Source organism: Cyrtonyx montezumae, unplaced genomic scaffold, assembly GCF_038088225.1.
Source record: "Cyrtonyx montezumae isolate F1298 unplaced genomic scaffold, pur_monq_1.0 scaffold_13, whole genome shotgun sequence".
NCBI classification, from domain to species: Eukaryota; Metazoa; Chordata; class Aves; order Galliformes; family Odontophoridae; genus Cyrtonyx; species Cyrtonyx montezumae.
Genome location: NW_027071859.1, coordinates 3337624 through 3361709, shown reverse-complemented (window position 1 = coordinate 3361709; position 24086 = coordinate 3337624). Strand labels below are relative to the sequence as shown.

The 24086-nt window shown below is 54.3% G+C and overlaps 2 protein-coding genes across 2 annotated transcripts; both read left to right on the top strand.

The window, feature by feature from the left end:
* Nucleotides 1–3448: 3448 nt before the first annotated feature.
* XKR5 (XK related 5) lies at nt 3449–7338 on the top strand. Its single transcript, XM_065731103.1, has 7 exons — nt 3449–3506; nt 3935–4118; nt 4422–4600; nt 5069–5278; nt 5380–5549; nt 5642–5753; nt 6289–7338. Exons 1-7 carry the CDS (start codon nt 3449–3451, stop codon nt 7260–7262), a joined length of 1887 nt encoding a protein of 628 aa, XP_065587175.1. The 3' UTR covers nt 7263–7338.
* A 3626-nt stretch (nt 7339–10964) lies between these two features.
* TRAM2 (translocation associated membrane protein 2) lies at nt 10965–22929 on the top strand. The gene is made up of 11 exons (XM_065730525.1): nt 10965–11152; nt 15883–15946; nt 17053–17162; nt 17396–17512; nt 18503–18561; nt 18896–18980; nt 19083–19153; nt 19459–19563; nt 19922–20080; nt 20619–20782; nt 21024–22929. Exons 1-11 carry the CDS (start codon nt 11033–11035, stop codon nt 21095–21097), a joined length of 1128 nt encoding a protein of 375 aa, XP_065586597.1. The 5' UTR covers nt 10965–11032; the 3' UTR covers nt 21098–22929.
* The last annotated feature ends 1157 nt before the right edge of the window (nt 22930–24086 follow it).

The window sequence follows — 24086 nt, the reverse complement described above, 5'->3', positions numbered from 1 at the left end:
AAGGGCTTTCCAGTCCCTAGATGGAAGGAGTGACTAAGGTTCACATAGCACCTCTGGGCTCAGAGAACCTGGTTATTATTAACAATTATTTCTTCGGTTGTGTCAACATGCTATACAGTAACACCAAGTGAAGTGCGTGTTTATTCCAGGCTGAATAGATCCAAACTCTCCAAATGCAGAGTTAACCAAACCCCCTCCTCACGTGGGTCTTCATAAGGCATGACCTAGAAAATCTTTCCCAAGTTTTATAGGTGCCCAAGAGCTGTGGTTGGATATCACAGAATGGCTTGGGTTGGAAGGGACCTCAAAGATTATGACCTAGTCCCAACTCCCATGCTATGGGCAGGGTTAAAAGTGCACCCCAATACTGCAACCCAGCACCACATCCCAGTAGCACATCCCAATACCAACCCCAATAGCACATCCCAACCCCACATCACTCCCCACAGCTCCACAGCCATTATGGGTAGGGCTGAGGAGAATGTATGACCTCAGAATCCAGAGGGATCAAAACACACTTCGCCAATTAATCATTTAAAAAGCATTGTGTTATTTGTTACCCATGCTTTATTAGATATTTACACAAGTCAAATAATTTGCAAAGCAGGCTCTTTGAATACACGTTACAAAAGAGAAAAAGAGCACACATCACTATGATTCGGTAAGGCTGAGATATTTTTCAGAGCCTGAAAGAGAGCAGAAGACTTCAGTGTCCAGCTGGGTCACAACAGGGAACAGGTGGGAGTTGGCCAGAATATGGGATGAGATAGGTGGAAGAAAAAAGGCCTTCAGCTGAGATGTTTAATAGAAGATGTGAGGAAATTTAGGGTCAGCTGAGATGTTTAATAGAAGATGTGAGGAAATTTAGGGTCAGCTGAGATGTTTAATAGGAGATATGAGGAAATCTAGGGTCTAAAAGAAAGGGAGATCCTAGAGTGAAGAAAGGAAAATGAGGGTGATATTTCACATTCACCCATCTGTTCAGAAAATACTGCATGAAGAAGATGGGCAGGTTAATAGACATGAGCTTCCTAAATATGACGTGGCCCTTGGGGCTCTGTGGGTGACTGTCACAGGAAAGCATACCAGGTGTGAGAAGTCTGCTGGGGTACCCCAGCACTGCAAGGGATACATGGCACTCTGTCCCTGACACAAGTTGGAAATCTGCTCAATTTCCACCAAGAAATATCTTTGGAAAAGAGAGAAGATGAGCTGTCCCTTTTCAAGCACGCAGCTCAACCCTATGTTGGTGACAGTGGAGGGGCAGCATCCAGAGGACAAGGAGTGCAGTGATTTCCCAGGTATGGATCTCTGGGCAAAGAGTAGACGTAGGGCATCCTGCCAGAGTGCCTTCCAGCTCCAGCTGGGGGCTATGTCAGGAAGGACAATGCTGCACTGCTGCTGCCACTGCTAATGACACTACCAAGGCTACCAGCTCAGCACGGACCATGGAAGGTCACCAGAAGGGTCTGCAGCACTTTGCCAGTCCATTGTAGCAGGTACCAACGGATCTCTTGAAGAAAGGACACAGCAAGAATGAACACTTGCCCCTTATCTTCCGACATGTGACAGTGTCCGACTCTGGAATGGAGAAAAAGAACCTGTGAGACTCTTCCTTTGGATTTCCATGTGTGAAGAAAGCTGGTCCCCACGCTACCAGCTTGGCCTGCAGGTAGCAGGGATCTGTTCAACAAGAGGAGTGTCAACTCACTGAAAAGTGCCAGTTTTCAGTCTTTCAGTGCTGAAAACAGCCCTGAAAGTGCCAACTGGAGTTTGCCCACTCAGCACTCATCTATGAAATCCAGCACATATGTCATGAACTCGTGCTTCGTTTACAGAACCATTCCCTGTTTCCCAAACATAAAAATGACCGTCAATTATATTTACACCTACCTGAAGCAGCCTGGGATACTGCAAGGAGAACAAGAAGCAGCAGGAGAATGCCCATGGCTTTGGCTGACATTGTCATGTCACCCTGAAGCTGCTGAGCCCAAAAGGAATGAATCTCTCTTTATAAAGCTCTGTTGAATGCAATCACCAGTGATTTAGCAATCCTATAAATAACACGTTTAAAGGATGTGTGTTGTAACCTCTAATTACAATTCCTGTGTGGATATATAGCATGAAATGCCCCAGCCCCACCCCCCTAAGCCTGCCAAAAATGGGGCGGGTATCCCATACCACGCTGTCCCATGCCATCCCCTGCCATGCCATGTGCAGAGGGGATTTCACCGTTGTCTGTATTTGGCTTCATTAGAGATGTGAGTGTTTTTTAGCAGAACAAGAGGAAAAACAGGCTATAGGCCATGCATCACTTATTTCATTCAGTGGCTGCTTAAATGCAAACGTTGGAGGATGCAAAGTCCTCCCATGGTTGGTACAAAGCAGTGCTGGAGACAGAGACCCAATGGCACTCCTTCTAAAATCAGAGTAGCTTGGCTACCCAGATAGCAGCACATCCCTGAGAGCACAGGTTTGGATCAAGTATCAAGAGGGAAGCATAGAGCATGGAGAGACAGGCATCATCCACTGGGGACTGAGTTGGATGGCAGACTGCTGTTTTAACCATCAGAGTCCAGGCTTAGTTCCGAGGGTTGCCAAGAAACCTGCCAAAGTTACAAAAAAGACCAGCAGAAAAATGAGTGAGAGCAACCAAACACACTGGGATTGGATGGGATGGGATGGGATGGGATGGGATGGGATGGGATGGGATGGGATGGGATGGGATGGGATGGGATGGGATGGGATGGGATGGGATGGGATGGGATGGGATGGGATGGGATGGGATGGGATGGGATGGCATGGGATGGGATGGCATGGGATGGGATGGCATGGGATGGGATGGGATGGCATGGGATGGGATGGCATGGGATGGGATGGCATGAGATGAGATGAGATGAGATGAGATGAGATGAGATGAGATGAGATGAGATGAGATGAGATGAGATGAGATGAGATGTCCTGACATGGGGTGAAATGGGATGGGATGGGATGCGATGGGATGGGATGGGATGGGATGGGATGGGATGGGATGGGATGGGATGGGATGGGATGGGATGGGATGGGATGGGATGGGATGGGATGGGATGGGGTAACTCCTGACAGCCCAGTGAACCCGCTGAGCTTCGAGAGCATCCCGCGTGCTTTTCCAAAACCACTCAGAAATCTGTGGACGCTTAATTAGCAGCCATCTCTTCCTAGGGAGATGCAATTAATCTGCATCTGCACCGCACGCCGTGCCCCGGCTGCCACCTAGTGCCCAGTCCCGAGGGGACATCAGGGGCCATCAGGATGTACGAACCGTCCCCGTGATCCACGCGGGGCCCCAAAAAGCCCGCGTGAAGCCAGCAGCGTGACGTAACAACCCCGCGGTGGGGCGGGGGGAGGCATTTGGGGAGGTGCTCCCGTGCTTCCTCCTCCTCTTCCTCCTCCTCCTGATGCGCGCAGGATGCGCGGGGTCTGCGCGGGGCTCTGCCTGGCGCTGCTGGCGGCGGAGCGCGGAGCGAGTGAGTGAGCGCGCAGCGTGCGCGGGGATTGCGCGGGGATTGCGCGGGGAGAAGGGAATGAGCTCTGTGTCCCCCGCCACCCCTAGCCTGGACCCCCCTGCTTGCCCCTCCTTCACTCCCTAAACGAGGGATTTCGGGATCGACGCAGACTCTAATCATATTCTCCTTAAAAAAAAATAAAAAATAAAGAGGGAGGGAGAACACACTGACATTTTGGATTATTTTTTTTTTTAATTTGAAGCTGGGCACACTTTATCTGAACCCGCCTTTAGCCACGTCCCTGGGTGGTGGTGGCTGTGCTGCTGCTGACAAGCCCCGAGGAGCTGCTCGGCAGCTCAAGATAAGAGTGGGACACAGGCTGAGAACTTTCTGGGCATGTTGTGGGTGGAATCTTTCAGGGGGTGTGGCATCGTTCTCTTATTTTCCAGGGCTTTGCACCATCATCCATTATCATTCCCATGGGCAGCTGAGCTGTTTCTGGGGGACCATCGCCTGTCTGTTACCTGGCTACGTGGCTCAGCTCCTCAGCATCCTCTGGTTGAAGGCAGATGGACACTCACTGGGCTGCAAGGTCCTGGTCCTCCACATCCTACAGTTTGGCCTTTGGAAGCGGTGAGAGATTCACCCTACAGTCCATCCAGCCTCCCTAAACCTGCCCAAAATGGTGTGGACATCCCACGCCATTCCGTGTCATCCTATCCCATGCCATCCCAACCCATGCCTTGCATCTTCTCCAGTCCCATGCCATGCAATCTCATCCCATTCCATCCCTTCCCATTCTATGCCATTCCATCCCATGCCATCTTGTCCCATCCCATCCCATCCCATCCCATCCCATCCCATCCCATCCCATCCCATCCCATCCCATCCCATCCCATCCCATCCCATCCCATCCCATCTGGCTGATTCTTGCAGGTATTGGGATATTTTGTGGATGGAGGTGAAGGCAAACAGGAGCGTGGGGAGCGGGGAGATGCTGATGCTGATGGACGTGTGTGTGCTGCAGCTCCTGGAAGCCCTGCTGCAGAGTCTGCCTCACCTCCTGCTGCAGGTGTATGTTGTCGTGTCCAGTGAGCCAGCCAGCCTCATCTCTGGTGAGTTTCTGGGCTACAAATGGATTTTCCCAGGTGGCAGTGTCATGCCTTGCAGTGTACAGGGCACCTCTGTGGCACACGGGGACCTGGTTGGGTTTGAACGCAACCAATGTTCCTTAGGTTCATCCCAAAATGTGCTGTCATACTGAGCAGCTAGGGTTTGGGGCTGCTAAATGGAAAAGGTGAATTTTCAGCTTGGTTTTGCAAAGGGAGAGGCTGGGGTGTGAGCAGGGTCGTGCTTGCTGGTTGGTGTTAAGCTCTGGTAAGACTGGAGGTGGAGTTCAGGATTTGGGTAGGGAGATGTGCAAAGGAGACTCAGTCTGGCAGGAATGGGTTGAAACCCTGCATCTGACAGGACCTGCTGTCTAGCCTGCATGGGTGCTGTGCTACAGATAGCTCCTGAGAGCAGAGCTAGGATCCTACAAGCCAATCCTTCGAGCCCTCACTACTCTCCCTGTCCCCATACAGCCATCAGTGCTGGGCTGTCCCTGCTGTCCCTCTCCTGGGCTCTAGTCTCCTACAGCCGTTCCTGCTGCCTGCTGAGACCTGGCCACACGTGCCTGCCAGCCACAGCCCTGCTCTGCCTGCTGCTCTGGAGGACTGGGATGCTGGCAAGCAGGGTCCTGGCCCTGGTGCTTTTCACCAGGCTCTATTCCTGCTGGGTTCTCGCCGTGGCAGGTAAGAGCAGCGCTCATCATCCTCACACCCCATCCCACTGCCAGCCGTGGGGGTGCTCCCACTGACCCCAAGACCCTTGTGGATGCCGTTCCCCCCCGCAGGCAGCCACTGGGTGCTGATGTCCTTCTGGCTGGTGGCCCTGCAGAGCGACATCGTGGCCCAGCCCTGCTGCTGGAGGCTGTTCAACGTCCTGCTGGGAGCTGTGTATGTCTTCTGCTACATCAACGTCCAGCCCGGTTCCTCCAAGCTCCGCATGGCCGTGTTCTACGTGGTGAGTAGAGGGCTGGAAACCGGGTGCTTTGAGTCATCAGAAGCACATCTGAAGCACTCAGAGGATGTCATGACAGCTCCTCTGCCCTGTAGGTAATGCTGGTGGAGAACACGCTGCTGCTGCTGCTGGCCACCGAGTTCCTGCAGGCAGAGATGGGGCACAGCCTGCGTGTGAGCGGGGCTGCCATGGTGGGGTCTGCCCTTGGTGAGAGACACTGCGGTCTGCAGCGTGGGTTGCATGTTTCGAGAGCAGCTTTAGCAGATTCCCCTCATGTCTGCTTTATTTCATCAAGGGTTTGTTGGTTATATCTAAATCCACCTTGAGTTTCAAGAAGGTGCCGGAATATCAGTTGGGAACGGCCTCCTGGGCAGCAGCAAAGTGTCTGATGAGGTCCTTCAAAGTCATGGGGGTGGGGGTTTGGGATTTCAGAAAGACCCATGCCATGTCATGCCATGCCATCCCTTCCCATCCCATCCTACCCCATCCCTTCCCATCCCATCCCATCCCATCCCATCCCATCCCATCCCATCCCATCCCATCCCATCCCATCCTACCCCATCCCTTCCCATCCCTTCCCATCCCATCCCATCCCATCCCATCCCAAGGCACAAGAGGGTGCCTTGAAGTGAGGCGGGGATGTAGCTGGACGATGCTGCAAGGCATTGCTGTCCAGCAGTATCTTTGCAAGGAGAAACCAGCCAGGATTCATCCCTTGATGCTCTCGTGCTCTTCTTCGCAGGTGTTGCAGCCATGGTGGTTTATTACAGCCTACTCCATCCCAAATCCACCACCATCTGGCAGGGAGTCCTGGAGAACTCCATCTGTGCTGCTGGCAATGGTCAGGATGCTGGAAGTAGCTCCTGCGTGGGGCAGAGCTGGGGAATTTCAGGAGATGGAGAGTCCTTGGCTGTGGAAAGGACCACGATAAGTCCCAAAACTGGGACCAGCTCATCGCTCTTCCAGCTCCAAGAGCATTTGGAGGACGGATGGATGGATCACCACCATTGGCTGCTGGTGAAGCTGGCCTTGAAGACGGGAGACATGTCGAAGATCAACGCAGCTTTCGGGGATGCTGGTGTGGGAGAACTTTTCCCTGATGGGTGGGCCTTGGGAAAACCCCAACCTGAGGCAGAGCCTTCCCTCACCACAAAGAAAATCGCTCCTCTGGGCCTTGGATTGGGTCTATTAGAGGAGAAAATGATGGTGGTAAGGAATGAAGGAGGCAGCAAACACGAAGTCAGTGCTGGAAGGGACAGAGCAGGGCAGGAGGCTGCTGGCCAACCTGCCACCTCCACACCCTGCAGCTCCTCCACATCCCTGCCCGAGGGCTCTTCAGTGTACTTCAGTGCCAGCACAGGTGGCATCACCTCTCCCAGCCCACTGATGGTGACAGCCACCTCTGTAGCTCCACTGGAAGGGGACAGTGAAGCCCACTTGTCCCCAGGATGCCCAGCAGGAAGAGGGGGAAGAGGAGAGGATTTATCCCTTGGGACAGTGAGCATCAGCCCCATCCTGGGCTCTTGTACCCACAGGCACCTGCAGAACACAGCCCCTGAGGAGCTGTGCGTGGGGACAGAGGGAGCCCTTCTAGGGTGGCACCATCTGCAGGACACCCAGCCCTGTGACACGCAGGGGGTTGTTGGCCTGAGGAGCAAGCTGAGGCCACCACGCTTCACCTCCACCCCCAAGGCTGACCCCAAATGTCACCAGTGAGGACTGAGGTACCTGGGAGAGGGGAACGATGTGTCTGGGATAGTGGAGTGAGCCTGCACTGCCACCGTGGGTAAGCACTGGGTTGGCTGCTTTGCTCAGTGAGATGCAACAGGGATGTTCATGCTGACCTCAAAGGCTGTGCCCACGCATCCGTGCGGTCCTTTGTCACCAGGAGGTCTCCTTCCCTCCTGGTGCAGCTTCTTCGTGGATGGAAGGGATGAAAAGCATGGGTTATGGTATTTATTACATTTATTCAACCCTATGGGCAGCTGGAGCATCCTGCCTTTCCTGTATTGGCGATAATGTTGGAAAAGTTGGCCTTTAACAGTCACAGAATCTTAGGATCATTTGAGTTGGAGAGGACCGTTAAAGGTCATCTAGTCCAGCTCCAAGTGCCTAGACAAGCTGCTGCCCAAAGCAGGAGCTGCTCAGGATAAGTGCCTAAACCAGAAACATGATGGGTTTTATTCCCAGACATTCACTTTGGGGCAGAGCAAGCCCTGCAATAAGGCTTGATCAATGCTTCTCCCTCCACGGAGAGCTTGACCCTTTGCTGGGACAGCACTGGAGCCTGGTCACCTCCCTCTGCACCAGGCTGCTCACAGCCCCATCCAGCCTGGCCTTGAGTGCTTCCAGGGAGAGGGCATCCACAACCACACTGGGTAACGTCTTCCAGTGTCTCACCACCCTCGTGGCAAATAATTTCTTCCTGATATCTCAGTCTGCCCTCTTCCAGTTTAAAGCCTTTTCCCCTCATCCTGTCACCATGCGAGGAGTGGTTAAACAAAGCTGCCAAGCAGCACTGGCTGCTCAGATGGGCCCCAACCAGACGTGTTCTGTCAGGCTGAGCTGTGCTCTGGAAACCCGGTTGGACCGTTTGGGACTGCAGCTGCTTTCCAACGTGACAACAGCTCCGTACCTCCGCCCCAGCCCCAGCACAGCTGTATTTTGCTTTGCTCTGCAGGGAGGAGCAGCTTTTCCTGAGCCCCCGTTGCTGGGTGCATGGCGTGGAAGGCAGCAGGGCTGCCGGAGCACGACTGAAGTTTTGCTGCAGTTTGTTTTTCTTATCTTTGACAATATAGAATTGCTGCTTTAAAAGAAAACAAAGCGGGCTTTGCTGTTGTGTCTGCGCGTGGTGCTGCTGTGCTCGGCAGCATGCAGCCCCCAGGTGTTGCAGTTGTACTGTAGAATTATAGAATCACAAGGTTGGAAAGGACCTCCAAGATCATCTCGTCCAACCCTCCACCCATTGCTACCACAAGCTGCTAAACCATATCTCGTAGTTCCTCACCCAGATGCCTCTTGAACACTGCCAGGGATGGTGACTCCACCACCTCCCTGGGCAGCCCACCCCAGTGCCTGGCCACTCTCTGAGAGAAAGAGTTTTTCCTTGTGTCCAATCTAAACCTCCTCTGCTACAACTTGTGGCCATTTCCTCGGGTCCTGTTTGTTGCATGAGACAAGAGGCCAAACCCTCCTCACCACAACCCCCCTTCAGGAAGTTGTAGAGTGTAATGAGGTCTCCCCTGAGCCTCCTCCTCTTCATACTAAACAACCCCAGCTCCCTCAGCTGCTCCTCACAGCCCTGTGCTCCAGACCCCTCTCAGCTTCATTGCCCTTCTCTGAACACGCTCCAGGGCCTCAATGTCCTTCTTGTAGTGAGGGGCCCAAAACTGAACACAGTACTCGAGGTGCGGCCGTACCAGAGCTGAGTACGGGGGGATGATCACCTCCCTGCTCCTGCTGGCTACACCCCCAGCTCCCTTTCCTCTTCGCAGTCATCCAGGCACTCATCCCCGAGCCTATAGCATTGCATGGGGTTCTTGTGGCCAAAGTGCAGGACCCGGAGCTTGGCCTTGTTGAACCTCATCGCATTCAGCTCAGCCCAGCGATCCAGCTTGTGTAGATCCCTCTGCAGGGCCTCCCTACCCTCAGGCAGATCGACACCACCTCCCAACTTGGTGTCATCTGCAAATTGACTGAGGGTACACTCAGTGCCCTCATCCAGGTCATCAGTAAAGATATTAAACAAGATGGGCCCCAGCACCAACCCCTGGGGTCGCCAGCTGGACTTAACTCCATTAACCACTACCCGCTGGGCACGGCCTTCTAGCCAGTTCCTTACCCAAAGGAGAGTATACCCAGCCAGTTTCCCCAGGAAAATACTATGGGAGACCACATCAAAGGCTTTGCTGAAGTCCAGGTAGACTACATCAACAGCCTTTCTTCCATCTTCTGCTCCGGTCACCCAGTTGTAGAAGGAGATGAGGTTGGTCAAGCACAGCCTGCCTTTCATGAACCCCAATCCTTGGAGTCCTCTGCAGATAACCAGGAGACCTGGCTCTCCTGGTTGAATGGGACCTCAAAGACCATCAAGCTTCAACCCCCATGCCATGGGCAGGATCGCCAGCCACTAGAGCAGGCTGCCCAGAGCCACATCCAGCCCTGCCTTGAGTGCCTCCAGGGATGGGGCATCCACAACCTCTCCGAGCTCCCTCTGCAGCTGCAGCTGACCCTCCCCATCTCTTTCTGGAAGGGAAACACAAGGCATCCCAATAACCCGGTGCACTCCCGTTGCTTTCTCGAAGAAGAAATCGCACCAGGGTTTCTCCACACAGCTCCATGCTCCTCAGCCACCAGAGAGAGGTGGTGCTCAAGGCTGCCGGAGCACAATCCGCTTTCCAGGGGCCGTGCACCCCATCCCGCACCGAGATCGTGGGACGGGGGGTGGGGGTTGTGGGACTGTCGACGTGGGAACTGGTGAGGGCGAAACGGAGGGCTGTGGGATACTGGAGGTGGCTGATGCCGTGCACAGCGAGTGCCTGGATGGATGTGGCATCCCCATGTTGCAGTGTCAAAAAGCACCATTGGGCCATGGGGGAGGTTTGGGAACTTCTGGTGGGGTCTCAACGAGGTAACAGCCAGGGCTCGGCAGGGTCATATCCACCTGCAGCTGTCCCCAGCAGATGGGGAAGAGTGGCCGTGGCTGGGAAGGGTCGAGGCAGAGAAGAGACGAACCAACTGCTCCATCTGCAGAACCTCCAGGAGGGGGACATGGGTGTCTGGGTACATTGAAGGAGATTACTGTGCATCTAGGAGGGGGCTTTGGGTATCTGGGTATCTCGAAGGGGATAACTGTGTGTCTGGGAGGGGGATATCTGGTAGCAGATGTATCTCCATCCCACCACACCCAACCTATGGTTCTCCTATGCCCCCGCCTGCCCTGGAATAAAGGATCTGTGCTCGTTTGCCACCGATGAGCCCATTTTGCTCACGTCGCTCCCAAGAACCACATCCCCCCCCCTCCACCCCCCCTCGCAGCGCTGCAGAGAGGAGGACCTCAGCTGTGCCGATCTACGGCAGCAAAGGCAACCCAGGGCAGCTCGGCACAATGCAGGGAGTGACCCGAGGCCGCCCAGGACGGGCTGTGCCGATCTGGCAGAAGGAGCACGAACGGTGCCTGCGTCCGTTAACAACGCGGACACGCGCGTGCGGGGCAGCCAACCCCCCCCCCCCCCACACACACACACACACACACACACAGGGTTTGGATGAGGCTTTGGGCTCCTCTCCCCCCCGCACCCACCCGCGGAGCCTCGGGCCAGCGCGGCCGCCACGCGTGGGGCCGTGAGCCGCGGGGGTGGGGCCGGGGAGGGCGGGGGAGGGGCAGCGCCTGCGCGGGGCGGCCGCGGAGCTCCGCGAAGTTGTGCGGGGGCCCGGGGAAGTTTTGCGGTGGGACGGAGGTCCCCGCAGCGCTGCCGGGAGCGGCCATGGCTTTCCGGCGGCGGGCCAAGAGCCACCCGCTCTTCAGCCAGGAGTTCCTCATCCACAACCACGCCGACATCGGCTTCTGCCTGGTGCTCAGCGTGCTCATCGCTCTCATGTTCGAGGTGAGGAGCCCACCCCCGCTTTCCCCCCCCCGAAAGCCCCCCCTCCCCCCCCCCCCACGCCTTTCCCACGCGCGTTCCATCCCCACGCGCGTCCTACCCTGCCCCCCCCACCCCCACCCCGGCTCCGCCCACCGGGGACGACCCCCTGGCCCTCCCACCTCGATGTGCTCCCCTCGCTGTGGGTCCCTTCTGTGCACCCCGATGTGGAGGGGGTGTCCCAAGTGCCCCCCATAGGTGATGCCCGAGGAGGGGGGGCTGTGGGGCACAACCCCTTCATCCTGGGCTACCAGACCCCCTCTAATCTTTGGGTTGAGATCCTCTCCGTTCTTGGGGCATCAGACACCCTCCATCCTTTGAGCTGAGGTCCCTCCATTCTTGGGGCACCAGAGCCCTCCATCCTTTGGGATAAGGTTCCCCCATTCTTGGGGCACCCTCCATCCTTGGGATACCAAATCCCTTCCATCCTTGAGGTGCCAAGTGCCACCCCATTCATTCTCCATCCCTCTCAACAGTGGGATCCCTCTTGCTGAAATCCCCATAAGGATCCCAACTACATGCTGGCTTTTGGGGCCAGCCATCCCTTTGCCTCCCCCAGCCCTACTGGGGTTGGCCAGCGGCTAAAGGGCCTCAGGATGGGGGAGTGGTTGCAAACCTTGGCTCTCCTGCACGTGCCCCCAGATCTACCACCACCACTGGGGATGGGACGGGGATGCATCGCTCGCCCACCCCACGTGCAGAGGAGCACACTGGGAAGGAAAGGAAAAACCAAGCCCTGGATCATATGATCCTCCCAGTTATAGTGTATTTCTGGGTGTTTTTTTTTTTCTCTCAATGCCAGCCCCTTTCCAGGTGTTTTCTCTGTGGCAAAGCATCCCCCCACCCTGGCTCCTCCACGGGAAACTCGGTGGAGGCCAGGAGCTCTCCCCCTCCTCTGGTGCTCTCCCTCCCATCTTCTGTCTATTTTATTTATGTATTTGATTTGATTGCGATTTCTTTACTTATTTCTCTATTTATGCATATCCTCTTTCAGGGAGGAGGGCTGGAGGCCGCAAAGAGCGGCTTCTCCCACTGCCATTCTCCCCACCCCCCCCCCCCCTCGACGTGGAGACACCTCGGGTGGCTGTGGGCCGTACAGGACCCCCCCTCCCCGCCCAAACCCTCCCCTTCTGCCCAGTGCCACGTTTCAAAGCAAATCCGGCCGGGAAAGGGGTGGCCGGGGGCCTGGCGGAGGAGGAAAAGCTCCATCTGCAGCAAATCGCAGCCGGAGGAAATCCATTTCCTTCATACCCTCCCGATGGCAGCACACCCCCGCCCCATCCCTTTTTCTTTTTTTCTTTTTTTTTTTTTGCCTTTCTTTCTTTTTGTTTTTAATCCCTTCTCGTTTCTGCGCCGTTGGAGCGCGGAGCCCGTGAGCTCCATCGCGTGGGTTGGTGCCACGACTTCACCGACCCGGTCCCGAAACCGCATGCAAACGCTGCGAGTTTCCTTGCCGTGCTTCGGAAGGACAGGAATCCAATGAGGTTGAGGCTGTGGCAGCTCCTGTCTCTGCAGCTGTGGCATAGGCTTATGGGACCCGGGATTTCAGTGGCTGTGATGCTGCGAGGGGGCTGAGCCTCCCATGGGGCAGGGATGGGGGGGAGAGGATGGATGTGCTGGTTGCTGGGGTGGCTGTGTTGGGCAGCATCCTCCACCATCCTGCTCGTGGCAGAGGGCTTGGGACGCCTCTTTTGCTCCTCTCTTTGTTATCTTGCTTGTGCTCAGCCTTCCCTCTGGGGTCCCGTGTCCCCCCAGGGTGCTTTTTGGGATCAGCTTGGGCATTTCTGCCTTTTGATGCCTTTTCAATGCTTGGGTGTCCTCCCCCTTCCTCCTCCTCCTCCTCCTCCTCCTCCTCCTCACCAGGCTCCCACCTTTCCAGTGCGGAAGCTGCCCAGTGCTTCTCACAATAGGGCCGTTTCCTGCGGGGTGTGCAGATGGGATTTTTAACCTTTTCCCCGCTCCTGGAGACACAGGTGATGCTCGAAGGCCACTGGGCATCTCCCACTTCAGAGCATACATCCCAATGGGTGGATGTTACTGATGTGGCACTGAGGGCAGCGGGCAGCATGGGGGTGGCTTGGGTTGGGCTTGGGGGTCTTTTCCAACCAGAATGATTTTACGATGTGAAATCCTTCTCGAGCATCCCTCTGGTTCACAACTTCACCCTATCTCAGTGGGGCTGATAGCAGAAGCAGCCTGGGAGTTGTTTTGCTGCAGGGAGTGGGTGCTGGTGGTGATATGGGGACACGATGCTGCTTGCTGCCTGTTTGGGGGCATCCTCATGGAGGAAAAACAAGGGTTGTGGGGGCATTCCCCCAAAAGGAGCTGTAAAGGTTGTAAAAGCAAAAAGACCAACATGAACAAGGAGGTGGAAGGAAAGAAAGAAGGAAAGTGAGTGCTCACTCATCTCCAAAGATCTAGGTTTGCAAAGAAGGAACTCCACAAAGGAGAGATCTCCAACAAGAGATCCTTCCTCCATGGCAGTCAGCCCTTAAATGAGGTCTGAGAGGGGTGCAGCCTGGCTCCACCCCTTCTGGTCACGCAGGTGAATCACCTTCACCTGTACTCCCAGGGCTGACCAGATCTTTCCTTCAGGTGGTCATCCAGTGGTTCAGGCTGTAACTCAGCAGTTCCCATACAGGAGCCATCCCAAAAGGGGCCGTCCTTGCCTTCTCACCCAGCCCAAAATCTCCAGGACACGAAACCCTCTCAGATGTTGCCCGTGGAGGTAGTGATACCCATTCCTTGGGACACCAAGGTCAGGCTGGACAGGGCTGTGAGCGCTGGTGGAGCCGTGGGTGTCCCTGCTCGCTGCAGTGGGACAGATGGCCTTGAAGGGTCCCTTCCAACTCAAACCATTCTGGGATGGGGTCGGGCAGCATTTTTGCAGGTTGACTTTGGGGGGCATGGTGCCATTTTGAGGGTTTACTTAATACCTGAGCTGGAAGGGCTGCCCGTTCGTGGGTTGTGAGTGGGGCTTTGTGCAGGATTGCCTTACCCTGCTGTGGGATGAGCCATGTGTGGGCAGAGGGGCTGCACTGCCCTCGGAGGAAGGCTTTTGGGAACGGCTGCTGTTTACTTTCCGAAGCTCTGGTCCAAAGTTTGGCCTTTGGTTTACATATAGAGCCTGTGTCAATCCCTACTGTGGATCAACACGGCTTTCTTTCAGCAAACACTGCGGCTGGTGGAGGGGAGAAAAAGAAGAAAAAAAAAAAACAACGGAGAAAAGTCTTCTGACAGCGTTTTATCTGTAATTAGAGTTGTTTTTCAAGCACTGGAAATATTTTCCCAGCTTGGGCTGGAGCAGCTCCCCCAGGCTCCCCCACCCGCTCTGCAGTGATCAGAGGCTGTGAGAGCTGAGGCTGCTCGGCTTGGAGCAAGGGGGGGGGGGGGCGTCAGGGGGTCTATAAATCCCCACAGGAGGGGCAAGAGGATAGAGCTCTACTCTGCAGTGCCTGGGGCAGCCCAGGGAAACAGGCAAAGCCTGGAGCCCAGGGGAGCAGTGGGGGCTCCTCCCTGGTGGGTTTCCTGAAGCCACCTGGATGTGGTGGAATGTAAAGCACTTCCTATGTGGCGCCTCGTCCTGTGCAGGCAAATCCCACTCCCAGTATGGAGATCTTATTTCAGTGTGAACACAGTGAGCGTCCTCCAGCTGCGGGTCTTGTGCCTCTGAATAATCCTTGCCTTGCTCTTCACATTACCAACTTCTGCTTTCTGTGGCCTATCCACAGTGCTCTCAATGGGAGCACCCGGGGGGGTCAGGTTGGATATTAGGAGCAGTTTCTTCTCAGAAAGAGCGGTGATGCAGTGGCACAGCTGCACAGGGTGGTGGTGGGGTCACTGTCCCTGGGGGTGCTCCAGAACTGTGGGGATGTGACCCTGAGGGATGTGGCTGTGTTGGACTGGGTTACCTTGGAGGTCTTTTCCAACCTGGATGATTCAGGGGTTCAGGAATGGAGGCATGTCCATGGTGTGCTGGTCGCCACGTCCTTGCTGCTTCTCACCATCTGTTGCGTGCTCCATCTCCTGGAGCTGCTGCTCTGGAAGCTGCTGCTCTGCCTGTCCAAAGCTGTGTTTGAGCCTTTAGAAAGCCTGAGGATCGTCACCAAAAGCAGCAGATGCAGCTCTGGTGATGCACCCCAGCCCTTCTGGCTGGTTCAAAGACTTCATCCTGGAGATGGTGCTTCTGGTTGTGCTGTGCTCCAGGATGAAGTAACCTTGCTTTCTTTGCCAGCAGTACTTGCAAGAGCCAGGAGCATCTCCGTAAGCCAGCCAGGCAATGCACTTTTTCCATTACCACCCCAAATTCTGCCTGATGTCTCCCTGTCCTTGGGCACTGTGCTCCTCACTTCTCCATTTCTCCAGCAGCAGAGCCCAGCAGCATTTTGGCACTGGGGCAGCCGTGCTCCAGCCAGCAGCAGCCCCTTGCTCAATGCCCATAGGAACAGGATGAGAGCACTTGGCAAAGCCCCAGTGTTTTTTCCCCCCCCAATGACTACGTCCTTCAAGACATGAAGCAATCCTTCTAGCTGGATTTTTACTAGTTCTCAGCTCTTAAACAGTTGCAGTTATGTCTGTGAAGCTGCAGTAGAACGGATGGGTCAGATTGTAATTAACACAGCACAGTGAAAGTTGTTAGAGGAATGAATTTAGCAGTTAATTTGCTTTTTGCCCCCTCTGTGTGTCTCTGACAGGTTACAGCCAAGACTGCCTTCCTCTTCATCTTACCTCAGTATAATGTCAGTGTGCCTACAGCAGGTAAGAGTTGCCCACCCCAAATCCTTGCTGCTGGCTGCCACGGCCTCATCTCCCAGTGGGGAAAAAAGGGTTTGCTCCCTGCTTTGGCTGCTCGTTCCTACTTCCCAGCCTGGTGGGGCTGTGGGGGCAACAAGAAGTGGTTTGGGTAAAGCAGGATGCTGCTGCTCATTGAAAGGAGTTGAGTATTCTGCCAGCTGTAGAGAAGGGTGGTTGGGATTCATGAGAGTGCAGACACAAGGAAGATGGCTGAAGGACTCACCCTGCTCCCAAATTGAATTGTGGTCTGTGCTCTCTTGCAGCACAGTCCAGACAACTTCCTCTCCTGCACCTGAAGTGATTTACCCATCGTTAGCCTGGCAATGTTATCGTATACTGTGGTTACAAACTCTGGTAGAGGCATTATCTTAACCTCTGGTTTTGCACAGCACCCAGCTCCCAGCAACCAGGTCGTGCACATCTTCACGTCAGCTGTCTTCATAAACCCTATTCCAACTTTATTAGGGTGCTTCCAGTATTAAAAAAAAAAAAAAAAAACAACCATGGGCTGAAGCTTTGAGGGTTAAGAGGGTTGGTGAGGATCAGGGCAAGGAGAAGCAGCAGTTTGGCAGGGCCTGAGCTTCGCATTGCAATGCTTTCTGCAGCTCTCCCCAGATCTACTTCTTGTCCGTAAGGTGCAAGGCTGCAGACAGTTACTGAAATGCAGACACTGGAGGCACTTTGGGTGCTTCCTGTTGCTCTGGAAGTGCAGGCTGATTCTCATCCTTCAGCCCCGTGCTGCTTTCTTAGATCTCTTAATAGCACAACGCATCTGTGTTCAGACAGCTGAGTCCTGCTCCTGAGTGTCACCTCCCTTGAGGTGTGTGACCATTAGAGGAGAAGCTGTCACCACACTGACAGTGACCTAACTTAGGCTGAAGGCCTTTTTTTTCAGGGCTTTATTCCAGCCCTTCAGCTACTGGCACAGTCTTGACCTCTCTCTGCCTCCAAAATGCATGCTCCTATCCAAGGTGTATTGGTTATAGCCACCCTAAGGCTTCAGGTGGGCCCTAAGCCCTTGGAATTGGTTGGTGTTGGGAGGTCTGACCCACAGTTTGGTCTCTTTGCAGATGGGGAGCTGGTCCAGTATCACTATGGACTGAAGGATCTGGTCACCATCCTTTTCTACATCTTCATCGCCATCATCCTGCACGCGGTGGTGCAGGAGTACGCCCTGGACGTGAGTGCAGTTTGGTGTCTTGAGCAGATGGAGTGTCACAAGTACCATGGATGGGACATGGTCCTGCTGCAATGAAATGTGTCTCTGCTGTGGTCCAGAGGCTGGGGTGGTCATGTGTGAGCCTTCGTCTTTGGGGGGGTGCTTAGGACAGGGAGGAAGAGGAGGAGGGAGAGTTGTTGACCCAGTGGCTCACATTTTCTTTTCCGTTCTCCTCTCCCTTTGCTTCATCCCAGAAAATCAACAGGCGCCTCCATCTCTCCAAAGTCAAACACAGCAAGTTCAACGAGTCAGGGCAACTGGTTGCCTTCCACCTCACCTCCTTGATTTGGTGCTTGTACGTTGTGGTGACGGTAAGGCATGAGGCTGGCTGGACTTTGGGTTCCCTGGGAGGAATTTTGGGTTTCGGGTCAAGAAATATCTCAGTGGGAGCAGAGCATCCCCCATCAGCCCTTGGACAGGCTGCATTGGAGAGATCAGGCTGTTTTAGCAACGGGGAGGATTTGATATGCACTGGGGTCTAGCTGTGGACCCTGGCAGTGCTGGGAATGGATGCTTGGGGAGATGTCCCCTCCCTGCTTCTCAGGGGGTCCTGCCAGCTCCCTTAGAGGACCGCTGTCACCTCAGGAGCAGTCCCTTTGGGAACTGTCAGGCTTTGCTGCTGCCCACACTGCACAAAACAGGTCATCCTTTGCAGCCCTCACCCCTGCCCTGGGCTTTCAGGAGTCATGCCATCCAAAAAAAGGACTTGGGGCAGTGAGGGCACTGGTGTTGGTGACAACTGGCCTTAGGCAGGATGAATTTGCCATGCCAAAATGTCTTTGCAAAACCCAATGCAGACCCCTGTGGCAGGAGCTGTGCAAACGTGGAACAAGAAGGGATCTCCTGTAATCTCAGTGAGTGTGGGTGGAAAATTAAACTATGTGGTGCCTATGTAATTGATTTTGTAGGTGTTTTCTGTTCTCCTTTCTCCTCAGAAGCATCCCTTTTTTGCTAAGTGATACTTGGGCTGGAAATGCCTGTGGGAAAAAGTCCCCCTGACCATGCGTGTGATTCCCTGCAGCTGCACTACTGATATCCCACCCCAACATGTCCAGAGGATCCCCTTTGCATTGCCCAAACCCTGAAACATCCTATCCCTCAGCTCAGGGCCTTTTGTGCAACTGTGAAAGCACCTTTTGATACCCCAGCATGAGGATGTCATGAAACTAGAGACCTGGGGATGTGGCTGAGCTTGGAGAGCTCAGTCCTGGCTCACGCAGGGGATGTTAACCTTGGCCCGTTGTAACCACGTGCTGCCTTGTTCCTCTTGCTGAAGGCTTGCCTCTCTTCTCTTTTTTCAGGAAGGATACGTATCAAACCCGCAGAGTTTGTGGGAAAACTACCCGCATGTTTATCTTCCGTAAGCACTCACATTTTGTTCCCGGGCTGACCGCTTCCTTCCCCCGTACCGGTTTCCACGTGGCTGGGAGGGGGCTGCTGGCAGCACAGAGCCCTTTGCAAGCAGTGAGATCCTGGTCACGGGTGGGCGTCTCCTTTGGGGCTTTGGGGAGAGTGTTCCTGAAGGGCTTCCTCATGGTTTCGTTATTCATCGCCTTGGGGTAGGTTGCTTTGCTCTTAAACTCAGACTTGGCTAAATGTAGCCCCCTAAATCCTGTGGCATCTGAGCAGTGAGGGGGTTGCTTGGGGATCCCACAGTGCCCAAGGCTTGCTCTGCAGCTCATCCCTGCCTTCAGCTTCCAGGTGAAGTTCTTCTACCTGTGCCAGCTGGCCTACTGGCTCCACGCGTTGCCGGAGCTCTACTTCCAAAAAGTTCGCAAGGTGAGAGCTGCCTGATGGCTCCGGGCTCTTTGGGGCTTTGGGATTTGGGGAGGGGAGGACGGAGCAGGGTGAGGGGATTAACACTGCTTTCTGCCCTGCCAGGAGGACATCCCACGCCAGCTGCAATGCATCGCGCTCTACCTGGTGCACATTGCCGGCGCGTACCTCCTCAAGTGAGTCCTCTGTGTTCCGAGCTGGGGCTTTGGCAGGGTTTTTTATCCTTTGTCTGGGGCTGAGAGTCTGAGAGGATCAAGTAAAAAGCATGGAAGTTGAACTCCCAGCTGTAGGATGGTAGAAGAGCTGTCTTTGTGAGTGATAAAACTACTGGTTTGTTGCTTGGATGTTTTGGGGTCAGGGATTTCCCCGTGTGACCTCTGCTGCTGTGGAGCTGTCCAGGTTCAGGCTGGTGCTTGCTGCACAGATGTGAAGACCAAAGCTGACCAGCCTGGTGGTGCTTGTTTCTCTCTTTCCCTCCTAGTTTAACCCGCCTGGGGCTGATCCTCTTGCTGTTGCAGTATTTAGCTGAATTCTTCTTCCACATGGCCCGGCTGGTTTACTTCACAGACGAGAACAACGAGAAGCTGTAAGTGGGTGAGCTGGCCATGGCATTCCATCTCCAGTGCCCTCTGGGCTCTTGCTGTCACCTTGCAGCTCAACACTGGGGACAATGAGAGGGCAGCACACAGTGTATCTCCAGCAGAAGTTGGGTTGAGGATAGGGTGGGGAGAGTCGGGAGCGAAGAGTTTATTGAGCTGCACTGTGCTCAGTGTTGGAGCATCTCCAGGTCAGGAAGGGGTGATGTGCTAGGGGAGATGTCTGCAAAGTGCTTCTGCACCATGGTGCGTGCTGGCAGTGTGACCTTCTGCTGAGAATGGGGCACTTCATATGGCCATGAGGCCCAGAGGCTGCTCCTGTCCACACCTCTGCTTGCCTTCCGTCAGGTTTAACGTCTGGGCTGTTGTCTTTGTGGTCACCAAGCTGTTCACGCTAACCCTCTACATCTTGGTCATCGGCTTTGGGCTGCCACGCGTGGAGAACCAAGCCCTGGAGCCAGAGAAAGGGAATCTCTTCAGCTTTCTCTTCAACCATATCCTCTTCAGGTAGGAATGTCCTGTACCATATCTATTCCTTCTTTGCATCCTTTCCTGTGAATGTCTCGTGAAAATCTTTTCCCTCATATTTGCTGAAGGCAGCAACCAGTTACAAAGGATGAGCAGAAGCAGACACCTTAGGGAAAGACTTGCATATTCTCCCTTCTGGACCCATAACTGTGTATTGATGAGGTCAATGAAAAGGAGTTTCTCCATCTACTTGTATGTGTTTGGATGCCTGTTGACGTGGGAAGCAGGGGGTGGGATGGGCTCCCTGGCCATGGTGTTTTGGGCAGTGCTGATGGAGATGATCCTTATCGCTCTCTACGACTCCCTGAAAGGAGGCTGTGGTGAGGCAGGGGTTGGTTTCTTCTTCGCTGGTAGCAGTGACAGGATGAGAGGTGATGTGCCAGGGGAGGTTCAAACTGGATATGAGGAAGCATCCATCTGTCCGGGGGAACCTAGGCCACCGGCGTGGGGTAAAGGCCGGGCCGATGGTTGCCTGGCTCCTCTCTTCTCAGCCTTGCCTCTTCTCCACCCCTGCCAGAATGAGTGTGCTGCTGTTGGTGTGCCTCTTCCAGGCCTCGGTGATGTGGCGCTTCATCCACTTCCAGCTGCGGCGCTGGCGGGAGTACTGGCACGAGCAGAGCAGCCGGAAGCGGGCCGCAGCCTGCGCCAAGCAGCAGGCCAAGCCGCTCAAGAGAGACTCGGGTGAGCAGGGAGTGCTGGGAAACAGGCTGCCCAGAAAGCCGTGGGTGCCCCATCCCTTCAGTGCCCGAGGCCAGGCTGCATGGGGCTGTGGGCAGGCTGGGCTGGGGGAGGTGTCCTTGCCCGTGGCCCATGGATGGGCTTTAAGGTCTCTTCCAACCCAAACCGTTGTATTGTTCTGTAATTCTATGATTCCGGCCCTCGCAGGATGATGTGGGTGAGGTTTTTCTCTCTCCACCCGCAGGTTACCATGAAAATGGAGTGGTGAAAGCAGAGAACGGCACCTCGCCCAGAACCAAGAAGCTGAAGTCGCCCTAGAAGCAAAGCCTTGGCTCCTCGGGAGGAGGGAGAGGTGCCAGGACTGAGGGCAGCCCCTCCTCCCAGTCCTCACAAGGTTGCCTCGAACAACTTGGGAGCAGGTCATCTGCCCGAGGTGTCTCGCTCTCCTCCCTTTCTTTCTTACTCTCTTGAACCATTTGCAATAAAACCAAAAAGGTCCCTTTCCCCTGCTCCTTCCCCCTTACAGGAGCCTTTTCCAAGCCTCCTGGTTTTGCCTTCCTCTCTAAAATCAGTGTGCAATTTTATTGTTTTCCTTTCTATTTTAGTGTTTGATTGTTTTGGATTTTTGTTACAAAGGCATTGTAGATGGTTCCAAAATATTTTTATTATTTTTTTTTTCCTACAGCATGTTTCTCCCCTCCCTCTGTGCTGATTCCCCCAGCCCCTGGGTCAGGGCTGTGGCAGTTTGAAGGCTCTGGGTGTTGGCTATGGGAACAGGCTCATGGGGAAAAGCACTGGGACTCTGAGACCCACGAGGTGCTCACGGTTTCCTCTCCTGGAGCACTCCAGCCTGCACTTGGCACGTGTTGCATGATGTCAGTGCTGCAAAGAGGGACTAGTGTTGAGGGAGGAACCTCTGCTGTGTCTTGTCTCACTCTGGTTGAGTGGGGTTTCTCCAGCTCCTGGCTTCAAGCTGATTTTGGTGATCTGGGAAGCAGAGAAGGGAGAGAAGTTCCTTCTTCCTCTATAGGACTCGCATCCTAGCCTTTGCTTGCCCCAGCTCTGGTACAGCAGGGTCCCCTTTATCCTCTGGACTGCCCTGTAGTTGTTCTGCACCCCACAGCACCGAGAGCTGGGCTCAGGGCTCTGCAGCTCATTGTGCCTTGTCATGGGGCAGTGGCACCCTCAGGTCCAGGTGAATCCTCGAGTCCTGCCCCATTCTGAGCCCTGGCCTGGCTCCCATCAGCCTTGTGTGCCTCAGACCTGGTGTGCTCATGGCTCGCCACCACCTCCAGACAAACCAAGTGGCTGCTGCAAAGGGTTTTGCATTCATGGGACTGTGCCCCTATTACTTAGCCATCCTCATTCCTACCGTGCCAGTCCAGCTGTGCCATCTGCAGCAACCAGCTTCTCTTTGTTTCCGAAGGATACACAGCTTGTATCCACCCAAGGTGCTATCAGACATAGGGTTTCTTCCAAAAACCCTAGCCCCTTCATCCCTTTCTGAGCTGTGAATGAGGTGACAGGGAAGGGGAAGGAAGCCAAGGGCTGTGAGGAGTAGCTTGCACATTCGGAAAGGCCTGTGAGGCATAGCTGTTGGCAGATGAAGTTGTCTCAAATCTACCTCAGAGGCCATCTTTTGCTACAGACCACTCTCCCTCTTGAGGTCTGGAGGAAGCCCAGGTCCCACTGGCTCGCTCCCCTTTGCTGGTGGGCAGAATGTCCTGCCCAAGGATTTCATGGGTGAGTGGGCTTCTCTGGGGTCTGTGCACCGGTTTGGATTTGGAGGATGGGTGCTTCTCACCCCGTAGCTCTTCTCTGGGTTGGCTCCTGTAGCTGGGCTTTGCTGTTGGTGCCTCTTGTGCAGCAAAGTCGGCTGTAGCTCCTGGTGTGTGGGGTCGAGGAGAGCCTGGCCACTCTCTGAAGTGCAAGGCAGGATGGAAGCCCACCTTCCTCGTGGGTAATGGGGTGTGTGGTCTCGTGGCACGTCCCTTGCTCAGCCCCTCCAGGCGTGATTCTAGCTTGGGCTTTTTGCAGTGAGGCTGGCACAGTTGTCTTTTGTATCTTCTGTCATTTGGAGAATGAGAGACGGTTGTTTGTCTGCCATTCTTTTGAATGGAGTTGCTTTTTTCCCCCTCTTTTTGTCGATGTCTTTTTGCCCTTCCCCCTCAGCTAATGCTGGAGGGAGAAAATGTGTAGGGACGTGAGTTCAGTTGGTCAGAATCCACTTGTTCCTCCGTCCCCGTGACCTCTGAGTGTCAAATGAAATGTCGGCAGGAGTCTGGGAGAAGGATTCCCCCTTTTTGAGGGGAACTGAGGAAGGAGACTTGGAAGCCAGCTCCTCACAGCAGCTGAGGACTGGCTGTGTTAACAGATGACACATACAGTCCCCTCAGAAACTGGCTGCTGAATAATCCTTCTTCCTGCCTGCTTCGCTTCGGGCAGCTCTTCCACTTGCACAATCCTGCATCTTCGTACAGTAGTTAATTATGCATTGTATCCCAAGTGCCTTATGTTGCCATGTAGCCTCTCATATGCTTGATCTGTGTACTGTAGCAGCAGCTGAATGCCCTTCCTCCTTACAACATATGTACGACATGCTACATTTATGGGGTTTTTTGTTTGTTTAGATTGTTTTTTGGTCTTTTGATAGAGCTACCAGTAAAAGGGACAGTTTGTTTTGGAAATATTTCCGTGTTTTCTATTTGTTTTGATGTTGTTTCTTTTCTTATGCCCGGAGATGATGCTCTTTTTTGCCCTCTTCCATCTTTAACCCTCTAAAATCCCCATCCTTCTCCTGTTTTGCCCAAGCACAGCATGACTTCTGTTGGTTATTTAGTGCTGAGCCTTTGCTATAATGCAATGTGAACCCTCATCCTGGAGGTTTCCAATCTGCCCCCCTCGGAGGGGCCGCCCCGCTTCTGTCTCTGGCTTTTAATGCAAACACCATCTCTGCTTTTAAGGCCATGGCATTTCTCAGCAGAGCAAACCTTCTTTTCAGCCCAAAGAGCTTCTTCCCAAAATGGAGAATTTCATTGCAGTCCCTTAGTGGTCAGTCTTCCCTTGACCACTTTGTGAGCAGAGATGCTGAGAGCCCTCTGTCATGGAGTGGATGCTCTTCTTGCATCCCATCCTGTCAAGCCCCATGTCTTGTGCAAAGTAAAAAACCCACAACCACACCAACACACCCAACCCAAAGCAGGAGCTCCTGTCTGCTGCAGCACACAAACTGGTGGAGACTATGCAAGTTCCGACTTTGTGTAATTGTTGCTTGCTCCGTGCCCTTCCTGTGGGCTTGAGGCTGCTT